The sequence below is a fragment of the Schistocerca gregaria genome, chromosome 3, assembly GCF_023897955.1.
Source record: "Schistocerca gregaria isolate iqSchGreg1 chromosome 3, iqSchGreg1.2, whole genome shotgun sequence".
NCBI classification, from domain to species: Eukaryota; Metazoa; Arthropoda; class Insecta; order Orthoptera; family Acrididae; genus Schistocerca; species Schistocerca gregaria.
The window spans coordinates 256,604,556-256,628,149 of NC_064922.1; the positions used below are offsets into that span (position 1 = coordinate 256,604,556).

General features: G+C 40.7%; 1 protein-coding gene across 1 annotated transcript in view; it reads left to right on the forward strand.

Moving 5' to 3' along the window:
• Positions 1-23,594, forward strand: part of LOC126354720 (protein Skeletor, isoforms B/C) — a 71,074-nt gene that overhangs the window by 45,864 nt on the left and 1,616 nt on the right. Inside the window, exons 10-12 of the mRNA XM_050004569.1 lie at positions 3,611-3,711; positions 12,211-12,465; positions 18,481-18,588. Of these exons, the coding sequence (XP_049860526.1) occupies positions 3,611-3,711; positions 12,211-12,465; positions 18,481-18,588 (464 nt within the window). The remainder of the gene's footprint in view (positions 1-3,610; positions 3,712-12,210; positions 12,466-18,480; positions 18,589-23,594) is intronic.

Below are 23,594 nucleotides of genomic sequence, written 5' to 3' on the forward strand. Positions count from 1 at the left end.
GATTGGAATGACTCCTTACCCTCTCCCTTAAATCCCACATCCTTTCGTCTTTCCCTCTCCTTCCTGAAGAAGCAACCATCGGTTGCGAAAGCTAGTAATTCTGTGTGTGTGTTTGTGTGTTTTGTTCATGTGCCTGTCTGCCGGCGCTTTCCCGCTTGGTAAGTCTTGGAATCTTTGTTTTTAATATATTTTTCCCATGTGGAAGTTTCTTTCTATTTTATTTACAATATATTTTGAGATATTGATTATTTTCATTGACATACAAAGTGTAACATGTCACATGTTGTACAATCAAGTACTTTTAATGACCCAGCACTTGACAATATATGTGATGTGATACACTTTGTAATGATATTTTATAATCTGAAGGTGATTGATAGCACAATTGAAACTGGTCATTTCATTTTACAAACTCTTGATCTAGACAAGTAAAGGTTACATTGCCAGTTAAGTGTTGGAGGATTAAAGTCTCCTTCAGTAATGACTGGGGAACATACATACTAGTGATCTGAGGTTTTCTTTGAAGTTTTTGGCTACATTTAGGAGTGAGTGTAGTGGTCGACAGAAGGCCTCAGTTAAAAGCTTTTGCCAATCCTTGATACCAACTCTTGCCCAAATGACTGTGCATGCAGTGTATGTTTCTGTCTCAGTGTATTTGAGTTGCTTGTCCACTTCGGTGAATACCCACCTCCATTTCACATTAGCCTTTGATTACCCCAAAAACTCTCAGCTGTCATTCTTGTGTTTTAATCAGCTGTCTGTGCCTGTCATTATGTTAGCTCTACTTTTTTTCAAGTGCTTCAAGCAGTGGTTGTGAATGCTTCAGCAGTAGATATCTAGGATTTTAATGCTGCCACAAATGGAGGGGCCAGTGGCCTTGCCGCAGTAGTAATACTGGTTCCCATCAGATCACCAAAGTTAAGCGTTGTCAAGCTTGGCTAGCACTTTGATGGGTGACCGTCTGGGTCTGTCGAGGACTGTTGGCAAGTGGGGTGCACTCAGTTCTTGTGAGGTCAATTGAGGAGCTACTTGACTGAGAAGTAGAGGCTCTGGTCATGAAAACTGATGACAACCGGGAAAGCGGTGTGCTGACTACACACACTTCCATATCTGCAGCCAGTGATGCCTATTGGCTGAGGTCGACACGACAGTCAGTTGGTACTATTGGCCCTTCTGAGGCTGGTTGGGCAGAGGTACATATGGAGGGGGCTGGGAGTGGGGGGGCATTTCTGTAGGCGTTACTCCAACACTTCAGAGTGATCTAGAGTAATCATCATTAGCTGGTTCAAATATAGGTTCTTGTGATTTGAAAAACCTTCGTGTATGTGCCTCACATACTCTTAGCTTCTGAAATGTAATACACCCTTGACGATTTTAAAGCATCCTACAGTTTGCAAACTGATGGCACTAGACTAGGAACCCACAGCTTAACTTGTCACAGAAGCTTTATAATCTTTGATTCAGGAGTTCTATTTGACTTACAACCAGAGGAGCCATGATCAGATCTGAGGATAATGCTGATGATTGTGTGTTTCATTGAAGTCTGTGAGCAAGGCTGGTCTTCTCAACCTTCTCTGTCATTCACTGGAATGATGAAAGTATGACCTTGGAGCCCATGCAACAGGCATTGTTTGTTCCAGTGAGTGCCACAATCTGCACGTGATCACACCCTTTTCCTTGAAAGACCATCAGAACGGTGTCGTCAGCTGGTTGATTGGGGGCCCCCAGGTAACAACACTGAGTGCCCCAGATGATTCTTATTATTTCTTTTTGCTATTTTCCTAAGGAGTACCATTATACATTGTACATTCCGACTACTGACAGTTAAAAGACTCGCAACCTTTTGCACTCAGTACCATATGTCACAAGACACAACAGGCTTCCCAGTGAGTAAAATATGTTGCACTGGCTCAGTTTAGTGTCTGTAGGAGACAACACTTCAACTTTTGCTAAGTGGGGTGGGGGATGTGATCCTCATCACCCATGTACAGAGCCACCAGGCCTGTCACTGTGATGCCACTCAAAACCAAGTTGACAAGTAGTTACAGGCCCTGTATTTACTGAAGAATAGACACTATTTACAGAAGAGGATAATACTTGAGGTATCTTTGATATCTGTAGTATATAACTTAGTAGTTTGGCTGACATAACCATTCACAGTAGATTCCAATTTCTCAACAGCAGTCAGTATGATTTCCAGCTGTTACAAACAGCAAGTAACTCATTTCATTCCTGAGAGAAGTGTTCACTGTGGGGCTGCATTGTCTCGGGAACAATGTTTGTCTGAACAGAGAATAAATGTCTTTAAATTGGCCTCAGTGATTCTCTTTTGATTTCGGTATCTGTTTTGCTGTAAGTATAACAAGTTCTCTTTAAAAAATAAAATTTTAACATCCAAGAAAATGGCTTGTTTTATAACAACAGAGAAACTTGGTGTAAGATGTACCGATTCTCTAAAGCTACCTTTAACTCTATTTTGAATCTGTGTTTTCTCACTGTTATGCTCACTAAAACAAAATCACATAAAAACTTTAAAATATCTGAAACTTACAACAAACACACACAGTATGCACTTCTGATAGAAGTGGATTAACTGGAAGATGATATGACAGTTGTAATATGTACAGAGCACAATATTGCATGTAGCTGTTCACCATGTACCAGCTATTTTAATGTCACAATCATAATTTTTGAACACCTCTTTTGAAGAAGAAACTGGTCAAGGAGAAAAACATATGGAAATATTGTACCAATCATATATCTACACTGCAATTAAGGGGTAACTATTTGCTGAACATGATACTCCTACCAAAATTTGTAGAATACACAACTGTACCTCGCTACCAATGATTTGCTGTGAAATACATTATGTGTGACACTTGTAAACTTCTGAAAATTCTCAAAAATCACATATTTGTATACACTAGAATTATAGGGAATGACTGAATGAAGATACTACTGTCAAAATTTGTGGGAAGATTAAGTGTAGTTTAAGTTGATAATTGGTATGTGGTAGGTCTTGAGCATTACTTGAAACATACCAAAATTTTCAAAAATATGTAACATATCACAGTACATAAAGCTTTTGATAGAATCAGTGAAGGGTAATGGGGAAGAAGGCTAATGGGGAAATGATGCGAACACCATGTTTAGTTTGTATGTAAGAAGTTATAATCTAGGATCTTGATGCAAATTTCTCTAACATTCATGGTCTTATTTGTATATAGATATATAAAAATGTATAAATACATGTACAAAATGCATGAATTTTGCACTCCACAATTTAGTGACACCTTCTGCACTTGCTTGTCAAAGATGAACATTGCTGTGTGAGTATATCCAACTCAAAACAGTGAAAACTGTAGAGCAGTATCACAACATGCCTTTTGCTTGTGGTAGTTAACAATGCAATGAGTTCAGCTCAGTTGATGCAGTGTCTGATTAACAATGAATTTAATGTGTGGCATGATATGTTACTTCTACTGCAAGTGCAATTTTGTATTGCAGAAGTCACAGAACTAGTTGAAGATGTATTTCATGTTGTGCCTCAATTTAATTCACAATAGCCTTTGACACTTCATTAATGACTTTATTTTCTTAATTGTTCCAGAGAGCCATGGGAGAAGGCACAGATATTTGATAGATCCATCAGGACATTCAGGGCAATTTTAGGACCAGCAGGAGGTAAAAGAGGTTATCAAGGAATCACTGGTAAGTGTACTGTTGTAATTTTTGATTAGTTTGTAGGTATAACTTTCTCATATTTAAAACTGTTATTTCATGTATTGGTAAATATTGATTTAGCTATATACATGATATTAAACATATAATAAATGTTCTGCAATGGGATTGACAAAAAACCTACTCACCAAGCAGTGGCAAGAGAAAATAAATACAAGGATACTAAAATGTGTAAGCTTTCAGAGACAGGGGTTCCTCCTTCTGGCTGAACAGGTGAAGGGGAGGGAAGAGGAGTGAAGGAGGAGGACTGGTGAGGTTTAGGAAATGAAGAGAGTTCGGGAAAGTCGCCCAGAGCCCTGGCTCAGGGGCGACTCACCGTACGGGATGAGAACGAATCACTGATTGTTGAGAACAACACCAGATGAGATTTGAAAACTTGAGAGCTTAAAAGTGGAAGGTAGGGTAATACATAAAATATAGATTACTGACAGAACGTCATGCACGAGTTAATAAGAGTAGAAAGCTAAGTGCATTATAGTGGCAGGGGTGGGGAGACAGGTCAGATAATAAAAGATATAGAAGACTAAAAGGGAGTGAAGAAAGAAACAGGGGACAGATCCCACCTGTGGAGTTCTGAGAAACTGATGTCTGGGAGAAGAATCTAGATGCCATGTGTGGTAAAACATGCACTGATGCAGAACATTCTCTGCAACAGGATGTTGTGTGTTGCCAGTATACACCCTGTGCCTATGTCCATTTATCCTAAATGATAACTTTGTGGTAGTCATGCCAATGTAAAAGGCTCAACAGTGTTCACATAACAACTGGTACACAACATGTGTCATTACACAGGTGGCTCTCCCTTTTATAGTATATGTTTTGCCAGTTCCAGGGCTGGTATGAGTGTTGGTAGGAGGCTGCATAGGGCCAGTCTTATAGTGGGGTCAGTCACAGGTGTACAAGTCATACATTAGGGAAAAGGATGCAGTAGGTACATAGGGTGTGACAAGTATATTGTGGAGATTAGGGAGCTGATGAAAAGCTATTCTAAATGTAGTGGGCAAAATGTTGGACAGAATGGACCTCATTCCAGGGAGTGGTTTTAGTAAGTTATAGCCTTGTGGAAGTAACTGGTTAGTACATTCAGGGCCAGAATAATACTGAGTAACAAGAGATGTACTCCTTAGGGTTTGTGTGTGTGTGAGAGAGAGAGAGAGAAAAGGGGGGGGGGGGGAGAGAGAGAGAGGGGGGGGGGAGGGAGGGAGGGAGGGAGGGAGGGATCGACAGTACCAGGATTTGATGTGATTGCCCAGGAAGTTTGCTTTTGAACTAGGCTGATGGGGTAATTTCATCCAGTAAAGGCTGAGGTAAGAATGGTGGTGCATTGCTGTAAAGAGTCTGCATCTGAACACATACGTTTGCCTCAATGCCAAGGCTGTACGGGAGAGAACGTTTGACATGGAAAAAATGGCAGCTGTTGAAATGTAAGTACTGTTGTTTGTTAGTAGTTTTAATGGGAACAGAATTGTGTAGCTGACCCTCAGTGAGGATGAGGTCAAAAATAGGAAAATGGCATGGGATTCGGAAAAGGACTGTGTGGGTCAGCATAATCATGAGTCCAGATGACAAAGATGTTATCAATGTATCTAAACCAAATCAGGGGCTATGAAGGCTTGTGGAACGAAGAAAAGCCCCCGCCAAGTGACCCATGAAAAGATTAGCATATGAAGGAGTCTTCCTGCTCCCATGACTGTGCCCTGATCTGTTTATATGCCTGCCCCTCATATGTAAAGTAGTCAGTGTCATGTTCAAGAAATTCTGAAACATTTGTAACTTGTGCCTGTGGTGTCTTGGAGTGAAACATGCTTGGATCCGAGCAAACTTATGTGTTTATTGTCTAACTGCCGAAAGTTTCGTTGTTGTATGTCTGTTAGTTATTGTTCAGTGCTGCATTAAGTAGAACATTGTGTCACCCAGTTTGTGAATTTATAGATGACAGAGTTAGAAGAGTAATGTGTCTGCATCAAATTTTCTGTGAAACTCAAGAAAACGATTACAGACACACCAAATGGTGCAGGAAGTCTACAGTTATGAGTGCTTAAGCTGTATTTTGGTGTTACAAATAATCCACATGGTTTAAAAATGGCCAGATGAAAATTAAACATGACCCTCTTCAGGATGCACTTCAACTTCCACCGATGATGCTCATGTCAGGAATATCAACAACATTGTGAATGCCAATCAAAGACTGACTGTACAAGAGCTTGCAGAAGAACGTAACATTTCAGTTGGATCATGTCATCAAATCCTGACACAGCATCTTGGAATGCATTGTGTTACCACCAAGTTTGTCTTGTGGCTCATGAGTCAAGACCAGAAAGACCTTCATCTCGTAGTCTGTGAAGAGTGTTTGGAGTGCGTAGATGAGAACAAGATGTTCCTTACGAGAATCATAAGTGGTGATGAGACTTAGGTCTATGGTTATGGTGTTGGGACTGAGTTTCAATCTTCACAATGGGTCAGGAAAGGTTCTCCAAGACCAAAAATCGTCTGGTCAAGTCAAATATTAAAGCCATGTTGATAGTTTTCTTTGGCTTTGAAAGATTAGTTGATCATGAATACATGCCAGAGGGACAAATTCTTAATTGATGGTACCATTGGGACATGTTGTGATGCCTACGAGAAAATGTGAGAAAGAAATGGCTTGAAATGTGGTGAGACAATTCATAGCTCTTGCATCATGATAACACACCCGCACATTCATCCCTGTTGGTACGTGACTATTGCACAAAACATGAAATCACTGTGCTGTTTCATCCTCCATACTCACCAGACCTGGCACCTGCGAACTTTTATTTTCCCAAAGTTGAAAACTTCATTGGGAGCGGTGTATCAATTGTGGAGGAGAGTATATTTAAGGAGATCATGCACAGTAAGTAAAAGGTAAGCATAGAAAAGTTTTGTGGACAAAGTTCTGGAATTTTTTGAATGGACCTGGTACAAAATTGATTAAGGTGAGCAGGAAGAGCGTCATAGGTTTGAAATCAGGTGGGCGCCAAATGAGGAAATGTCCAGTAGCAAACAGACCATGCACATTGGATATGTTGGTATAGAGGGCTGTGGCTTCGATGGTGGTAAGCAGTATGTATGGGGGTGTTGGGAGCACAGATTCCAGATAACAGACAATCTAGGAAATGGTTGGTGTCTTTAATACAGGACAGTCTGCGTGCTGTAGATTGCAGGTGTTGATCAATTAAAGGAAGTGTACATTTGGTGGGTACTTTGAAGCCAGCAACTGATGACTCTATCATTATCCTCCCAGTAGACAAGGGATCCTTGTAATGAATTTATTAATCAGTTACTTCCACAAGGCTATGACTTCCTAGAATCATACCCTGAAATGAGGTCCATTCTGTTTGAAATTTTGTCCACCACACCTAGAATTGCTTTTTTGTTGCCAATCCAATCTCTGCAATGTCCTTTTCAGACCCTATGCTCCTTTTGCACACATTTCTCTACTCTGTGTCTCCTACACCTTTGACTTACCTCATTGCAGCACCTGCCCTATGGGTCCTTCTACCGACATCTATATTGATAAGCCAAAACATTATGACCACCTGGTTAATAGTTTTTTTGCCCATCTTTGGAATGAAATACATCACTGATTCTGCATATCAAGGATCTAGCAGTTTTCTGGTAGGTTTGTCGAGGTATGTGACATTAGGGGTCTATGCTCAGGTCATATAATTCACATAAATAACAGACTGCTGATTTGCTTGTGTGATGATGGTGCCCAATAGTGACCCAGATGGGTTCCATAGGATTTACATCAAGTGAAGTTGTTGATCAAGATATCAATGTGAGTTCACTATAATGCTCCTCAAACCACTGTAGCTTGGTTTTGGCTCTGAGACAAGGACAATTATACTACTGAAAGAAGACATTGCCATCAGGGAAGACATCAAGTATGAAGGGATGCAGGTGGTTCACAGCTGTCAGCGTGTCTCCAATTATTACCACAGGTCCCATGGAAGTACAGGAGAATGTCTCCCATACCACAGTCATGCTCCCGTCAGACTGTCTCTGTGGCGAGCTGCATGTTTTGAACCACTGTTCACCTTGATGATGGTGTTTGTGATGACCATCAACCTAGTGTAGCCAAAAATGTAATTGACTTGAAGATCCAAAATATTTTCTTTGATCGATGATAGAATCCTGATGGTCTCATGCCCACAGCTATTGTAATTGATGATGTCATTGGGTCAACGTGTGAACATGTATGGGTGGTCTGCAGTGGAGTTGCATGTTCAACAGTGCACAATGAACAGTGTGATCTAAAGCACTTGGGCTCTTTCAGCAGAAATGCCACAGATCATCTATCCTACTTTTCAGAACAGACTAGCCTCCAAACCCTACGTTCTATGATGAGTCATGGACATCCAATCATTTAGCATCTGATGATATTTTCACTGTCTTTCTACCTCTTTTGGTTGAGTTCACTTCAGTAGCACGTTAACATTCAACCAGCTTCGCTGTTTTCAAGCTAGTCATTCACAGGCTCTGTGTAACAATGATATGCCCTTTGTCAAAATCGCTTATCTCAATGGATTTCTTCATTTGCAGCCCATATCTTCGCTAGGATGATCCCTCATCCATGTCTGCTCCATTTACATACTTTTGTTTCCACGACACATGCATGCCACCAGGTGGCATCCATTGTCATGGTGAGCTGTGGTCATAACAATTTGGCTTATCAGGATATACCAACCCAGTAATTGGCAAAACTTATACTATCAGAGGGAGAGCCACCCTGAAATGACACGTGTTGTATACTAGCCATTTTGTAAATACTATGTGGCCTTTTACATTGGCAGAACTAACACCAAGCTATCTGCTAGCATGAGTGGGCATAGGTAGCGGGTGTATACTGGCAACACACAGTATCCTATTGCAGACCGTGTTCTACAACAAGACAGTCATAACCTCAGTGCCTGTTTCGTCACACATATCTCTGGGTTCTTCCCCAAGACATCAGTTTCTCAGATCTCCATAGGTGGAACAGGTGTTTCAATATGTCCTTTGTTGTCGCCACCCACCTGTCCTTAATTTAAGCATTTCTTCTCCGTAACTTCCTTTCTTCACTCCCTTTTAGTTTTCTATAGCTCTTATTTTCTAACCTGCCTATCACCTCCCCCCCCCCCTCCCCCTCCCCCCCCCCCCCCCCCACCTCTATCACGTACAATGCAGTTGGCTTTCTGCTCTTACTAACTCATGCACAATAATTTGTCACTAATCTCTATCTTGCATATTACACTATCTTCCACCTTTAAGCTCTCAGGTTTTCAAATCTCATCCAATGCTGTCCCCAACAGTCAGTCTTTCTGATACCGTCCAGTAAATCTTCCCTGACGTGTGCTTCTGGACGACTTTTCCGATCTATCTCCATTTGCTAAACCTAACCAGTCCTTCTCCTTCACTCACCTTCTTTTCCTTCAACAATTCTACCAAAAGTAGCCACTGTCTCCAAAAGCTTGCAAATTTCAGTATCTTTGTATGTAGTTCTAACTGCCGCTGCTTAATGAGAATATTTTTGTCTATCCAATTACATTAAATTTTCAAAAATTGATTATTTTCATTGGTATAATAAACGTTATGTTAAAACAAAAGCCCTATATGACATAAACTGATTTTAACATTGTACAAAACGTAAAACTATGTCCTTAACTATGGAAAAGTTAAAACACATAAAGAAATATATTTTGATGTCTGACATCCTCCATCAATGATATCTTGCGAGAGTGACTGCTCTCATCTTGTTCAGACTTACTCCATTTATCGGTCGTTGACTAAGTACGACTGACCCTACCAAATTTGTTGAAGATTTTTGAAAAATATTAGATACATCAACATAGCACAAAAGCTAAAATTTACAACTTTCCTTTTCTAATGTATACTTAAAAACTACTATGCTAGTAAACCCAGAATGTGTTTGGGTAAATTGTTGCATCCATATTTTGAATCATTATTAATATTCTGAGTAATTATTTTGGTTCTGTATGTGCTTGCGCCAAAGCAAAAGACAAAAATAGTGCAAGATTGTGAAAAATAATGTACAGATCTGTTTTGAGGAGTGGGAGAAGTGGATGCAGATGTTTGTATGTTTATGGACTGAAGTCAATCCTACATTGAAGGTAACCACCATTAACTGTATATAAAGGATATTTCAATAAAACTGCACAATTTAATGTTGAAATAAAACGCATAAGTTACTTGAAAACTTGAAATATTTTTATTTTGAACTCATCAGTGTACAGTGTGGTTATATGTGGAAAACAGTATCAGACAAATGCCAGCCAAAACTTTGATGTTGAACTGCTACTCTTCTTAGTGAGATTTTCACAAATTCGGGGGTTCATTTCTGCATGATGCCCTCAGTTTATATGGCGTCATGTCACAGAAATTTTGTGGCCAATACTGGTCTCCATTGTGTGAGATGACATGACCCTCAAATTTCTGCAACAATAAATATGACTTGTGCACATTATGAAAGGTGGCACCATCTTGTTTCCAAGGTCCATCCCCTCCAGTTGGTATGGAAGAAGTTCATGTATTGTGTTGCGATAACATACATCATTGCATTATCTACAGCATTATTGAAGAAAATTAGGCCCAAACACCATGCCTGCCCAAAATCCACTCCAAAAAATGGCTCATTGTATGTGCATAATTGGTTGAAGTGTTATGTGATTGACAGTGAACAGAGATTCAGGGACTTGGTGCTACACTCTCATTTACTGAGGCAATATTCTCAGCAAATTGGGTGGTACGAGACTGCTTTGGTATCTTTAATATCAACAACTAAACCACTCTTACTATTTTCTTCTGGGTGCGTGCATCCGTGACCTCGATAAATTTGAAAAATGTTGTGATTCCACCAGACTGTGTTGTAAATTACTTTATCTGCACTACTATTTTCAGACACTGTCCATTTTCCAGTGCATGGAAAAACAAACACCACCTCATAATAAAAAATAAGAAAGAGAATACAAACATATGCGACATTTGTGTTTTTGCTCTCATTCTTGTTTTTTATTATAGTGTGTTGCATGTTTTTTAGATGCACTTGGAAATGAACAGTGTCTGAAACTATTAGTTCAAATAAAGCAATTTAAAAGCCATTCTCGTGATATTATGTCATTTTTCATTTTTAAACCACATTCCACAAATTTTCAGTTATTTGCTGAATTTTCAGCAAATTTTATGTAGTTTGTGAAGTGTCTCTAGAGAATATTTCCTGTATTTTCAATAAATTTTGACAATGACAGTGCATTCTGTGATGGTGAAGCAATTCATTTTCACTACTGGCTATGCCTCTAGATGATAACTGAGGAATAACAAGTGTTTCCAGCCAACTAGAACGAAAGCTGTGCACAATTTAAATTGTGCATTGTTATTGGGACACCCTCTATTTGACAAGTACACAGATTTGCGGCATCAGTGTTGTTTATTTTGTGTAGGGACTGGTATAAAACATTTTCTGGCTGAGTCCAAGAAAATGTCTGTACCAAAGTCCTCATCCATTGCCACTGCCGGACGTTAGGTTAGTTAGGTTTAAGTAGTTCTAAGTTCTAGGGGACAACACTGAAATAAAACTTGCACTTGGCAGCCAAACTTCACTGATGGGGCCTCCCGGCTAACAATGCCATACGATTATTTTTTACCACACTTGTAATCGTCAGAACAGCGTCGTTGTATTGTGAAGACACAAACACTGTATAAACACAGACATTGTAACCACCAGTAATGCTGCTCCGAATGTATTTATCTCCTCATGAACAGATTATAGAGTGTACTGTTTTGTTGAGTTAATTGAGAGAATATGGCAGAATTTGGTGGTAGCACATACTCATTCCTTTCTTAATAGTACTAAGAAGGTCACTAAGTTTAATGCACATTTTGTAAAAGAAAAATGGCATCCATAAGAAACTATAACATCAGTGTATACAGAAAATGAGAGAGAGAGAGTGTTGAGGATGAAAGGAAAATCAGTGTCTAATGCTCCATTAACAGTAAATGATGAGGTCAGTATAGATGGGGTATAAGCTTGGAGAGAACTAGGCTGGTATGGTTTTTCCTGGCACTTGCCTTAATCAGTTAAGGGAAACAGTAGGAACCTAAATCTAAATGGCCAGACAAAACTCAAATTGGTATCTACTAAGTTCTGGGTTTCATACTGGTATATGCTCTGCTCTTCATTTTGTTATTATCGCTTGCCTTTCTTTTTAGGGTAACCTTTCATCTTCAGTTTTATTTTTTTCACAGTCAAGTGGCTTTTGGCATTATTCTGTATGTTGTTAATTGCAAACTATATTTATATTCGTGGCATTATTAGTTTTACACTTTTCTTCTGCATGAAGATTTGCCGTCTTCATTAGAGCAGAGGCTTTTTCTTATACTTCCCATATGTTACACTGGTCATTTCATAAATTTAAAAACTGAATTATGTTTAACTGTTCTTTTCTCTTCCAGGTATGACTTCAACTGGACTAGCATGGTACATCAATGGTTACTTAGTTCCTGAGCTGTGGCTAAGACGGGGTCTGACATATTCATTTAGCGTATATGGAGGCAACAATCCACATAGTGCAGAGACATATCATCCATTCATTATAACCGATGAATCACATGGAGGATATGATAGACTTAGTGAACAGGCACAGAGGAAAGTTAGAGTACTTGCAGGGGTAGAATTTACAAGGAGAGGACAGCCAAAACCAACTACAGGTAAAAAACAGATTTATGTCAACATAACATTTAATGAAGTTGTCACATTTCCTAGTGGTTTACATCTGCGTTAACACAATGTCGTCAACATGCAAAGAACGTTTCATCCATCATTTCTGAAAGGCCATGGGTGATTTGAGAGACGTGTGTATGTATCTTTCACTCAGAACATGTCTGATGTATGAGGATTTGATGTAGACACGTGACATTAGGTAGTAATTATCAAACGACTGGAAAGCACACAGTTACATTTGATGCTCATGACCATAACCCTATCCGTATAAACTAGACAGCCATTTTCCCTGTATGTCTGGTATGGGGTAAGGTGTTAACTATCTTTGTATAATCCTTATAATAATAGCCATAATAGAGACTTGATCCTTGACAAAATAAATGCCAAGGAAGACAGTTCTATCCAACACACACCTTAAGGAATATGTAGCAATTTTTCAAAGAGGTAATAATGACTTTTTTTTAATTGAGATTTTTGTCATCTGGCTGTGCAGACTTTTTTATTTTATATTACTATCATGATTTTGCGCTTAAGCTATTATCAAGTACAACAATGTTGTGTATAATTACACTTTGATTAGTGAAGTCATTGTCAAGATCTATGAACTGGGTGCCCCAGCATGAAATCACCTAAATGTATTTTGGGACAACCAGTACAGTAAACCTTGATGATGACCTCACTTAATAAAGTCTTAATTATACCCAACATTGTTGTATTTGATAATGGCTTAAGACCAAAATCATGATAGTAATATATAAAAAAAAGAAGTTTGTAACCTCAAATGGTGAAATATCGCTTCAGATGTTATTACATGACTGTGGCCCAAAAATATGAAAACATCATCAACTGACAGTTTTGTTTAATAGAAGTGTTCAGATGAAAGTGATTTTGTGAGTGAAACCATATTTTCATTTTTTCATATGATGTATCACTGTTAATTGTGTAATCAACTTAGTTCAGTGCCCAGTAATTCGTCTCGCTAAATTTTTCTTGTGTCTTTGGTGTTCTGAAGTTCAGTGGAGTCTCACCATAGAGGGAAGGAGGGACTTTGTAAACTGATCCTCTGCATATTTTCCATAAAATCACTGATCTGATACTCTGCATGTTTTCCATTGTATGCACTTTTCATAGCAGCCCTGATACAATTTTTTTGCCACCACTAATGATGTGTGCACTTATAGGTTATTTATTCATTGTGAGAGTTTTTTCTAACTTGGTGTCAAGTCATGAAAGGGGAAACTGTTGCACTTTATTAGAAAAAGACTTCTAATGATTGTTATGGGACTAGTCAAAGTGCATTATTTAATTACTCACCATATAGCAGAGATGTTGAGTTGCAGATAGGCACAATAAAAGACTTCCAGAAAATTAGTTTTCAGGCAACAAGATCTTCGTTGGAAATAAATGCACACATGTGCATAAACCCCCCCCACACACACACACACGACTGCAGTCTCTGGCTACGGAAGCCAGACTGTGAGCACGTGAGCAACAGTACATGATGAGAGAAATGAGAGAAGCAGCTAGGTGGTAGGGGTAAGGAGGAGGCTGGGACAGATAGGGGGAGGGATAGCAGGGTAGGGGTGGGGGACAGCAAATTGCTGCTTGTGGGAGTGTACAGGGATGAGGTGGAGGGAGGGTAGGGCAGCTAGGTGCTGTCAGGAGGTTAAACGGAGGGTGAGGGGACGGGGGTAGCAGAAAAGGAGACAGGTAAAAAGATTTTGCATGGGTGCATTGGTGGGATAGCGGGCTGTGTAGTCCTGGAATGGGAACGGGGCAGGGGCTAGGTGGGTAAGGACAATGACAGGTTAAGGTTGTGATTGAGAGGGTTACAGGAACATAGGCTATATTACAGGGAGAGTTTTTACCTGCACAGTTCATAAAAGCTGGTGTTGGTAGGAAGGATCCTGATAGCATAGGCTGCAAAGCAGTCCTTGAAAGTAAGAGCATCATATTGGGTGGCATGCTCAGCAGTGGGGTGGTTGAACTATTTCTAGGCCACAGTTTGTCGGTGACCATTAATGCAGAAGTGGTTGCAGCTTAGCTTGTTGATCTTACGACTGGCTTCACAGTTAGCCCTGCCGTTGATCGGAAAGGTGATGCTTGTGATAGCACTGGAGTAGGTGATGGTGGGAGGATATATGCATCTAGGTCTACTGCAGGGATATGAGCCATGAGGTAAAGGTTTGGGAGCGGTGGTTGTGTAGAGATGGATGAGAATATCATGTAGGTTAAGCAGACAGTGGTATACCACAGTGTGGGGAGAGGGGGGGGGGGACAAGGGGGAAGGATAGTGGGTAGGACATTCCTCATTTCTTTTCGTGGTTTTTCTCACACGTTTGAGTGTATTTTTGTAAATTCTTTCAGATGTACTTCTAAGTTATTTACGTATTTTTACACATTCTTATGCATCATGATATCTCCTTGTGCCTTCCTTCTGTGTCATTATAGAAAAGTTTCCTTATCCGTAGCCAGACTCCAGACCCACATACCGTTTCTGTGTTGTTGCTTGGGTCATGGAATGCTCCCAAATGACCTTACTATCAAATTACTCATCTCCGGATGCCAACCTTCCTTCCACAATGACCTCCATCTGTTGAGATTCTGCTAACCCTTAACCCTCACCAACATAGTCCTGGCAAAACCACAGCAATTAGGCCCAAACCTCCTTGCAGTACCTCCTCTCCATCCACAGAATTCTGTTGGTATGCAGTTCCAAATCCTGGATCCCATGTCACACAGTGAAACTCTTGCCCCCCAGGAAATAGAGTAACGTGCACACCACCACCTAAAAATACTCTACTCTGTACACTTCCTACTCCCACCTTGGACTGTCACTATCCACTAACTCTACAACAACCTCCCCCACATCCCCTCATAGCTGACAAACCCTGTCTTGCAGACCTACTACATTTACCCCATCCTCAAAAACTCCCTCACACAACCACACAGAATCCAGAACCTAAACAAACACAAAACATAGTCATGAACCAAAAGCCTTAGCCCTGCAGAAGTATCAGTCCTTTCCAAAGGCCTCACCTTTTGCCCTACTCCCAAATTCAGTCACGTAGGTACTGTGACAGACCTTCTCTCCTTCTCCCATTCCCAACAGTGGAAACATTTTTTTGCTGCCAACATTACTGATTAAACAAAAGACCAATGTTGAACCCTGCTTGAGTGAGTTCACTTCTACATCAATCCGTGATCCACTCCCAATGCCCCCAAATCACACCCTGTTAACCTCAAACCTCATCTCATCAACATTTCCCAACTCCTTCAACATGCAAACTGACCTTACACCTGCAGAAAGAAATGCTATCCACCACCGAGAAACTGACCCCAACTTTATAATTGTATCTGCTAACAAAGACTCCACTACTGTTGTTTTGTTCTGCAAGGATTACCTTGCAGAAAGACTCTGCCAGCTGTCAGATTCATCCACATACAAACACTGCCACAGTGACCCCATTTGAGAAACCCAGCAGGATCACCAGTCTCTCTTCAAATCCTTATGACCATCCCAGAACCTGTCCCCAGCATCTCTCTCTCTCTCCTCGCCACTACTTCTACTCACATTCCTACCTCTGCTGTGATAGACCAACACCTTCAGCCTGGTACCAGCAAACTACCCTCCTCTGTGTAAAATACCAACCACTTCCTCAGTTCCTGTTCATTTACCACATGGTACTCTGCTATGCATTATTGATGCCACCTCCCTTCACACTAACACACTTACATCCCTAATGCCCATGGCCTTACCACTATTGAACACTGCCTTTCCCATAGCCCGACTGATTCGAAACCTACAACCTCCTTCTTAGTCCTCATCCACAATTACTTCTCCTGTGAAGGTATTACCTACATAGAGCCGTGCGGAGTGGCTGCACGGTTTGAGCTGCCATGTTATGGATTACGCGGCCCCTCCCACTGGATGTTTGAGTCCTCCCTTGGACATATGACCTCAGCAGTTTGGTCCCTTAGGAATTCACACACATTTACCTACAAACAAATCCAGAGTACAGCTGTAGGCACCTGCATGGCACCATCCTATGCCAACCTATTCATGGGCTATCTGGAGGAATCCTTTGTAAACACCAAGAATCCCAAACTTCTCACCTGGTTCAGATTCATTGATGACACGTCATGACCTGGATCGAGGGTGAGGACACTCTAACCATATTCCTCCCGGACCTCAATAACTTCTCCCCCATTTGCTTCACGTGGCCCTGTTCAACCCAGCGAGCTGTCTTTCTCAATGTTGACCTCCAGCCTGGTACCAGCAAACTACCCTCCTCTGTGTAAAATACCAACCACTTCCTCAGTTCCTGTTCGTTTATTGATGCCACCTCCCTTCACACTAACACACTTACATCCCTAATGCCCATGGCCTTACCACTATTGAACACTGCCTTTCCCAAAGCCCGACAGATTCGAAACCTACAACCTCCTTCTTAGTCCTCATCCACAATTACTTCTCCTGTGAAGGTATTACCTACATAGAGCCGTGCACCAGTACCTCTGTCCATATCAAACTCACCAACCACCAGTAATACTTCCACTTTGACTGCTGCCACCCTCTCCATACAGCCTAGCCACATGGGACTGTCGCATCCGTCGTGACGAGCGGCCCCTCTCGAAATATACCGATGGTCTTACAGACCATAATTACCCTTCCAACCTTGTACAAGAATAAATCTCTCATGTCTCATCTCTCCAGTCTCCCTCCATCTCCCAAATCCCTACTATCCGTCCACAGAGGAGCACTCCCCTCATGACTCAGTAACACCAAGGACTGGAACAGCTGAATCACATTCTCTGCCAGGGTACTGACTACTTTTTGTCATGCCCTGAAATGAGGAATGTCCTACCCACTATCCTTCCCCCCACCCACACCCCATCCCAACCGCTTTATCCCCCCTCCCAGGCTCCCCACTACAGTATTCCGCCACACACTGAACCTACACAATACCCTCGTGCATCCCAAACGACCCTTGCTACCAGCCTTTTGCTTCATGGCTCATATGCTTATAATACACCTAGATACAAGACCTTCTCCTTGCATCCTCCCACAACCACCTACTGCCAGTCCAGTAACAAACATCATCTAACCTAGTAAAGGCAGTGCTATCTGTGAAACCAGTCACGTGATCTACAAGTTAAGCTGCAAGTACTGTGCTTCATTCTACGTGGGCATGACTGCCAACAAGCTGTCTGTCCGCATGAATGGCTAATGACAAACTATAGCTTAGAAACAGCTGGACCACACAGTTGCTGAGCACACCATTCAACATGGTATTCTTCACTTCAATGAGTGCTTCATTGCAATGACTGTGCCACCTGGATCCTTCCTACTAACACCAGTTTTTTTTCTGAATTGTGAAGGTGGGAACTCTCTGTGCAATATACGAAATGTCCCCATAACTCTCCTGGCCTCAACCTTTGTTAGTCATTGTCCTTACACCTCTAGCCCCTTCCCTGTTCCCATTCCAACACTACACAGCCCACTATCCCACCAATGCACCCACAGTCCTTTTACTTCTCTTCTTTTCCACTGCCCCCCACTCCCGGTCCCCTCCTCTCTACCCTCTGTCTAACCTCCTAACTGCAATTTGATGCCCTACCCTCTCTCCACCTCATCTCTGTACGTTCCCACAATTAGCACTTTACTGTCACCCACCCATACCCTGCTATCTTCCCCCTACCTGCACCACCCTCTTCCTTACCCCCATCACCCTGTTGCTTCTCATCAAGTGCTGCTGCCCTCAATCTGGCCTCAGTAGCCAGATACTGTGGACATGTGTGTGGGAGTTGCATTTGCATGTCCTTTTTCTGATATTGTTACATTCCATTCTGGATTTTCCATTGTTTGTTTTATTTAATTACTGTCATTTTAATTTAGCACTGAAATTAATTAAGAGTTCTAGCACATTTATACGATGATGTAATACAAGAGGTCATTACTTGTAAAACAGTGACTTAAATTGTCTTATTTTGTATTACAGCTGGTCCTTTGTGTATTGGAAAACACAATAATCGAGATAGAAGACTGGACGATGATTTTGAAACCTTTAAAAAATTTAACCGTTCGTTGATATTCACTTGTGAAAAAGGTAAATACTATTTCTATAAGAAATTAGTGCACCACAGGAACTGAAGTGTCCATAAATGAGTCGCCACTTTGCAGTTTTATGTAAAAAGAGTATTTGAAAATGTAAATAAGTTTGGTGACTTTACCATATTTACTCGAATCTAAGCCGCACCTGAAAAATGAGACTCAAAATCAAGGAAAAAAATATTTTTCCGAATCTAAGCCGCACCTGAAATTTGAGACTCGAAAATCAAGGGGAGAGGAAAGTTTTAGACCGCACCTCCAAATCGAAACAAAGTTGGTCCATTGTAAAATGAGACAAAATTTAGGTCTAATGGATGAAGATACAGCTACAGTAGTTTGGTTAAGTCTTAAGCGTAACAGTTAAGATGTACCAAGTAGCAATTGCTATGTGTCAGGTGCTCCGTCCTTATTTGTACGGGAACCCTTCCTTTTTCACGTGCTTCGTCTGGTTTGAATCGATTGCTTATTTTGCTTTGATGTGATAAATGCCGTTCTCTTTGTTATAGTTGTTTACGTCACACTAAGCTGAAACTGCATTATTTTAATGTGTCATGCATTGTTTGTGCATTGTGATAATGAGTGTTTACGACCAGTCGCTGCTCGCGGCATGGCTTGCTTTTGTGTGGGCTACTGCGGCTTACAATAAAAAAAAAAAGAGAGAAATTGTCTCATAAGTGAAACAGTGTCAAGAGACTGCTATTTGTTGTTACTTACACTGCTGCTTTCTTTGATAATGATCAACAAGAACCAAATAATAGACTGCATATGATAGAAGATGTTCTGAATGAGAGTTAAGCAAAAATTTTTCTCCGTTTGAAAATCTTTGCAGATGCCTCTTTAGTACTTACATTCTGCACAGAAATTAGAGTCATCTTAGATTTAAAAATCTAGTCAGTTGCCCTGCTTCATTTCTGACTGTATCACTATTCAGCATAAGAATAATACGAGTATAAACATGACATGATATGTATATTCTTCCGCATTTGCTGTTGTCTCACTCTAGTTTCGTACTTTATTAGGCAGACAGGATTTAAATGAGATAGCAGCAAGCACAAAAGAATACATGGCATAATGTTTACATTCTTCTACCTTTTCTTTTAATTTATTTACTGACGCAGAGGTTTTGGCACCAGTATTTATCTTTGTGCTTCCAAAGCATGCCTGTGCAGTGCTACATATATTCGACGGCAAAAGTTAGTTGTGGCGGCACATACCAACATTTTTCAGAACTTCCGCTTACTTTACACTCGATTCTAATCCGCAAACGGTTTCTTGGATTACAAAAACCGGGAAAAAAGTGCAGCTTAGATTTGAGTAAATACGGTAGTGGAGGAAGCATGTATCAGAGTGTTGTGCTTGTGGTTGGCAATACTCAGTACCATTATGCACTGTAAGACAATACTTAAAACTGTGACTATCCAAGAACAGGTAAATTTTGTGCTCTATTGTTGAGGAAGAAAATCTTCTGTAACAACTCAACATCGGCATGGGACAGGCTTTATCAAGAAGCTATGTGTATGACAGTTGAAGAAGTGTTGGTCAATGCAATTTTAAAAAAAAATCCTTACTGTTAGGTTTACACAACTGGGGCAGACACCTGTACATAAAACTAGAGTTTCTGGAAAATACGTATGTGATATTCATCATAAGCAAGGGGCAGGCCTTTTGCACCATTCCATAGCCTTCAAAATTGGTCAAGCATTCTCTTCCATTATCTTCCTAAAGATCTTTTGCCTCTTTGTTTGTATCTGAAACATGCTGCATCATTAACAGTTTGCTTTAGACTGTACTAATGTGAAAATTGTTGTTGTTAACAAACATGAGAGCATATCTTCCCTCAGAACAAACCACAAAGATGAGTGTGATAATATAGCTGACTTCAGTTTTTAATAGCTTTTCTGAGTGTATTACATGATTCTCAGCTGCCAATAACTGTGTCTTTATTATGACCACCAAATTGTATTTTTTATAATAGAGGGAAACATTCCACATGGGAAAAATATATCTAAAAACAAAGATAATGTGACTTAACAAACAAAAACGCTGGCAGGTCATTAGACACACAAACATACACACAAAATTCAAGCTTTCGCAACCAATGGTTGCTTCTTCAGGAAAGAGGGAAGGAGAGGGAAAGAAGAAAGGATGTGGGTTTTAAGGGAGAGGGTAAGGAGTCATTCCAATCCTGGGAGCGGAAAGACTTACCTTAGGGGGAAAAAAGGACAGGTATACACTCACGCGCACACACACACACACACACACACACACACACACACACACACACACACATCCATCCGCACAGACACAGACACAAGCAGACATTTGTAAAGGCCTTTACAAATGTCTGCTTGTGTCTGTGTATATGCAGATGGATGTGTGCGAATGTATACCTGTCCTTTTTCCCCCCCAAGGTAAGTCTTTCCGCTCCCAGGATTGGAATGACTCCTTACCCTCTCCCTTAAAACCCACATCCTTTCGTCTTTCCCTCTTCTTCCCTCTTTCCTGAAGAAGCAACCGTTGATTGCGAAAGCTTGAATTTTGTGTGCATGTTTGTGTTTGTTTGTGTGTCTATCGACCTGCTAGTGCTTTTGTTTGGTAAGTCACATCATCTTTGTTTTTAGATATAAATTGTATTTTTTTGTTTACTTAACAGTTCTGTCAGCAGGTACTTTATACAGGATCTGGCAAGTCTTTCATGAGAAAATAAAATTGTAATAGATTACTGTACTTAACAATCTGTAAGCAATATTATTACACAAATGAGTTATGAAGTTTATAAATTTATACTTGTACTTGGTGAGTGGTAGTATATGCAGACAATGGGTGTTCGGAATTCCCATTACAAACTTCTAGGACTTGTAGAAGGAACTGAGTACATAATATTTAGAATAGCAACCCATGCCTGGAAACCTACTGTTTCCATGCTGCAGCCATTTGAAAACATTTGTTGTGTTGGTTTGCAACGGGGTAGTTATGGGGGAGCATGACTACGTTGGATTGCCTGATGTCATTTAACATATATCCTACCTCTCTCACCTGGTTCTAATCTCACTCATGTGTCTTGAGTAGTGTTGCGGATGTAGTTGATGATTATCCAAAACATACTAGGTGGTACAGGAGGCAACATCCATTGCACACGCAATTGCTCATGTACTCGTTAATGGGTTCTCCTCAACCTGATGCAGTACAGCCTCTTCCAGTTTGGGTGTGTGTCATCTCCTTGGAGTACCACAGCCATGCCTGCTGTTGGTGGAGGGTATCCCTTTCTTGAAACTGTCGCATAATTGTGCCATAAAGGGTATATGATGGAGTTGGACGTTGTGCATAACGATCTAGTTAAAGGTAAGGTACAGCTTTTCCATTACTTCTAGCTTCGCCCAATAGAAGGATCATGTCTGTGTATTCTGCAAACATTTACCCTGCCATGTTGCTCTAGCACAGACATGTGAATGTGGCTCAAACCAGGTCAGAGAGGTAGAATAGATGACATCAGTTAATCCAACTTAAGCACCCCTCCACCACGACTGCCCAGTTTCAAACCTACCTAGCAAACATGTTTTCAAATGGTGGTAGCATGAAAATGATACATTTATAGGCATGAGTTCCTATTCAAAATATTATGTACTCACTCCCCTCTTCAAGTCCTAGAAATTTGTAATGGGAATTTATGAACACCCTGTATAATTAGTGCAGAATATGATTACCTGCTGCTGACACCAATAACCATCACATTCACAAGTAATCAGAGCCTCTTCTTTTCTTGGCAATGGAGAAAAATATAGAAACACCAAAAACACAACACATTGCTGGGCCTAACACAGTGTAGGAAACCAGTTGGCCTTCAAAACTGCTTCCAGTCATCTCACAGTAGCTAAATACAAGTCCTGTATGGATTCAAGGGAATCTTACACCATTCTTCCTGCAAAATAGTGACAAGTTCAGGTAACCACAATAGAGGTGGATAGTGATTGCACACTCTTCTCTCCAGAGCACCCCAAAAAAGCTCACAGTATTGAGGTCTTTTGTGGCCAAGGGAGATGTAACAATTCATCCTCATACTCACAAAACCAGTTTTGGACTATGTGAACTTCGTGAACAGGAACCCTCCCATCTTTGAATGCAGCATTACCAGTGGGGAACAAACATTGCACCATGGGATGGACTTGATCAGCCAGAATGATCACATAATCCCTGGCAATGATTCGACCTTGCAGTTTAACCATGGGGCCCATGGAATACCATGATATGGCAGCCCAAATCATCACCGAACCCCCACCATATTTCCCTCCTGGCATGTAAACTCAGTTATAAATTGGAAACAGGGCTCACCCGACCAAAAGACTTTCTTCCACTGCTCAGTAGGCCAGGTATTGTGGCTTCAGCACCATGTTTTCCTGTTGTATCACCGGTGTGTGGTTTGGAATTACAACTCGCTCTACAATCCTTTGCTTCATGTTGTTTTGGTGCTGGCAGTGTTCACAAGTGTGACATTCAATTCTGATCCTTGTCAATAACTGCCTGTCATGATCACTCAACACACACTATCATCCACCTTGTGACTTAGTGGATGATTTTTTTCTGTTTAACTTGTATATGGTATGAATCTTGAATACAGTGCCTCTTGAAACACTACACACTTTGGCTCCTTTGATTACAGAAACCCCACCACACGAGCACCAACAATTTACACACATTTAAATTCACATAGCTCCAACATAATGCACTCTCAGCTACATGGAACACTGTTCTGACCACGACTGACACTTGCAAAGTATTGAGGATATTATATGGGTCCAGTTCATGGTCAGATACAGCAGCACAACCTGCTGGCTTGGCTAGCATCAGCATTTCTGTTCAGGCATGCATTTCTTTTGGTGTTTCCGTAATTTTGTCCAACACATGTATATATCCTGCTGGGTCATAGCATTACAGTGCTATGTAAGTATGAATCAGATGTTAAATTTTAAGTGAATGAAAAATTAAGTATAAATTCTTTCCTGAACC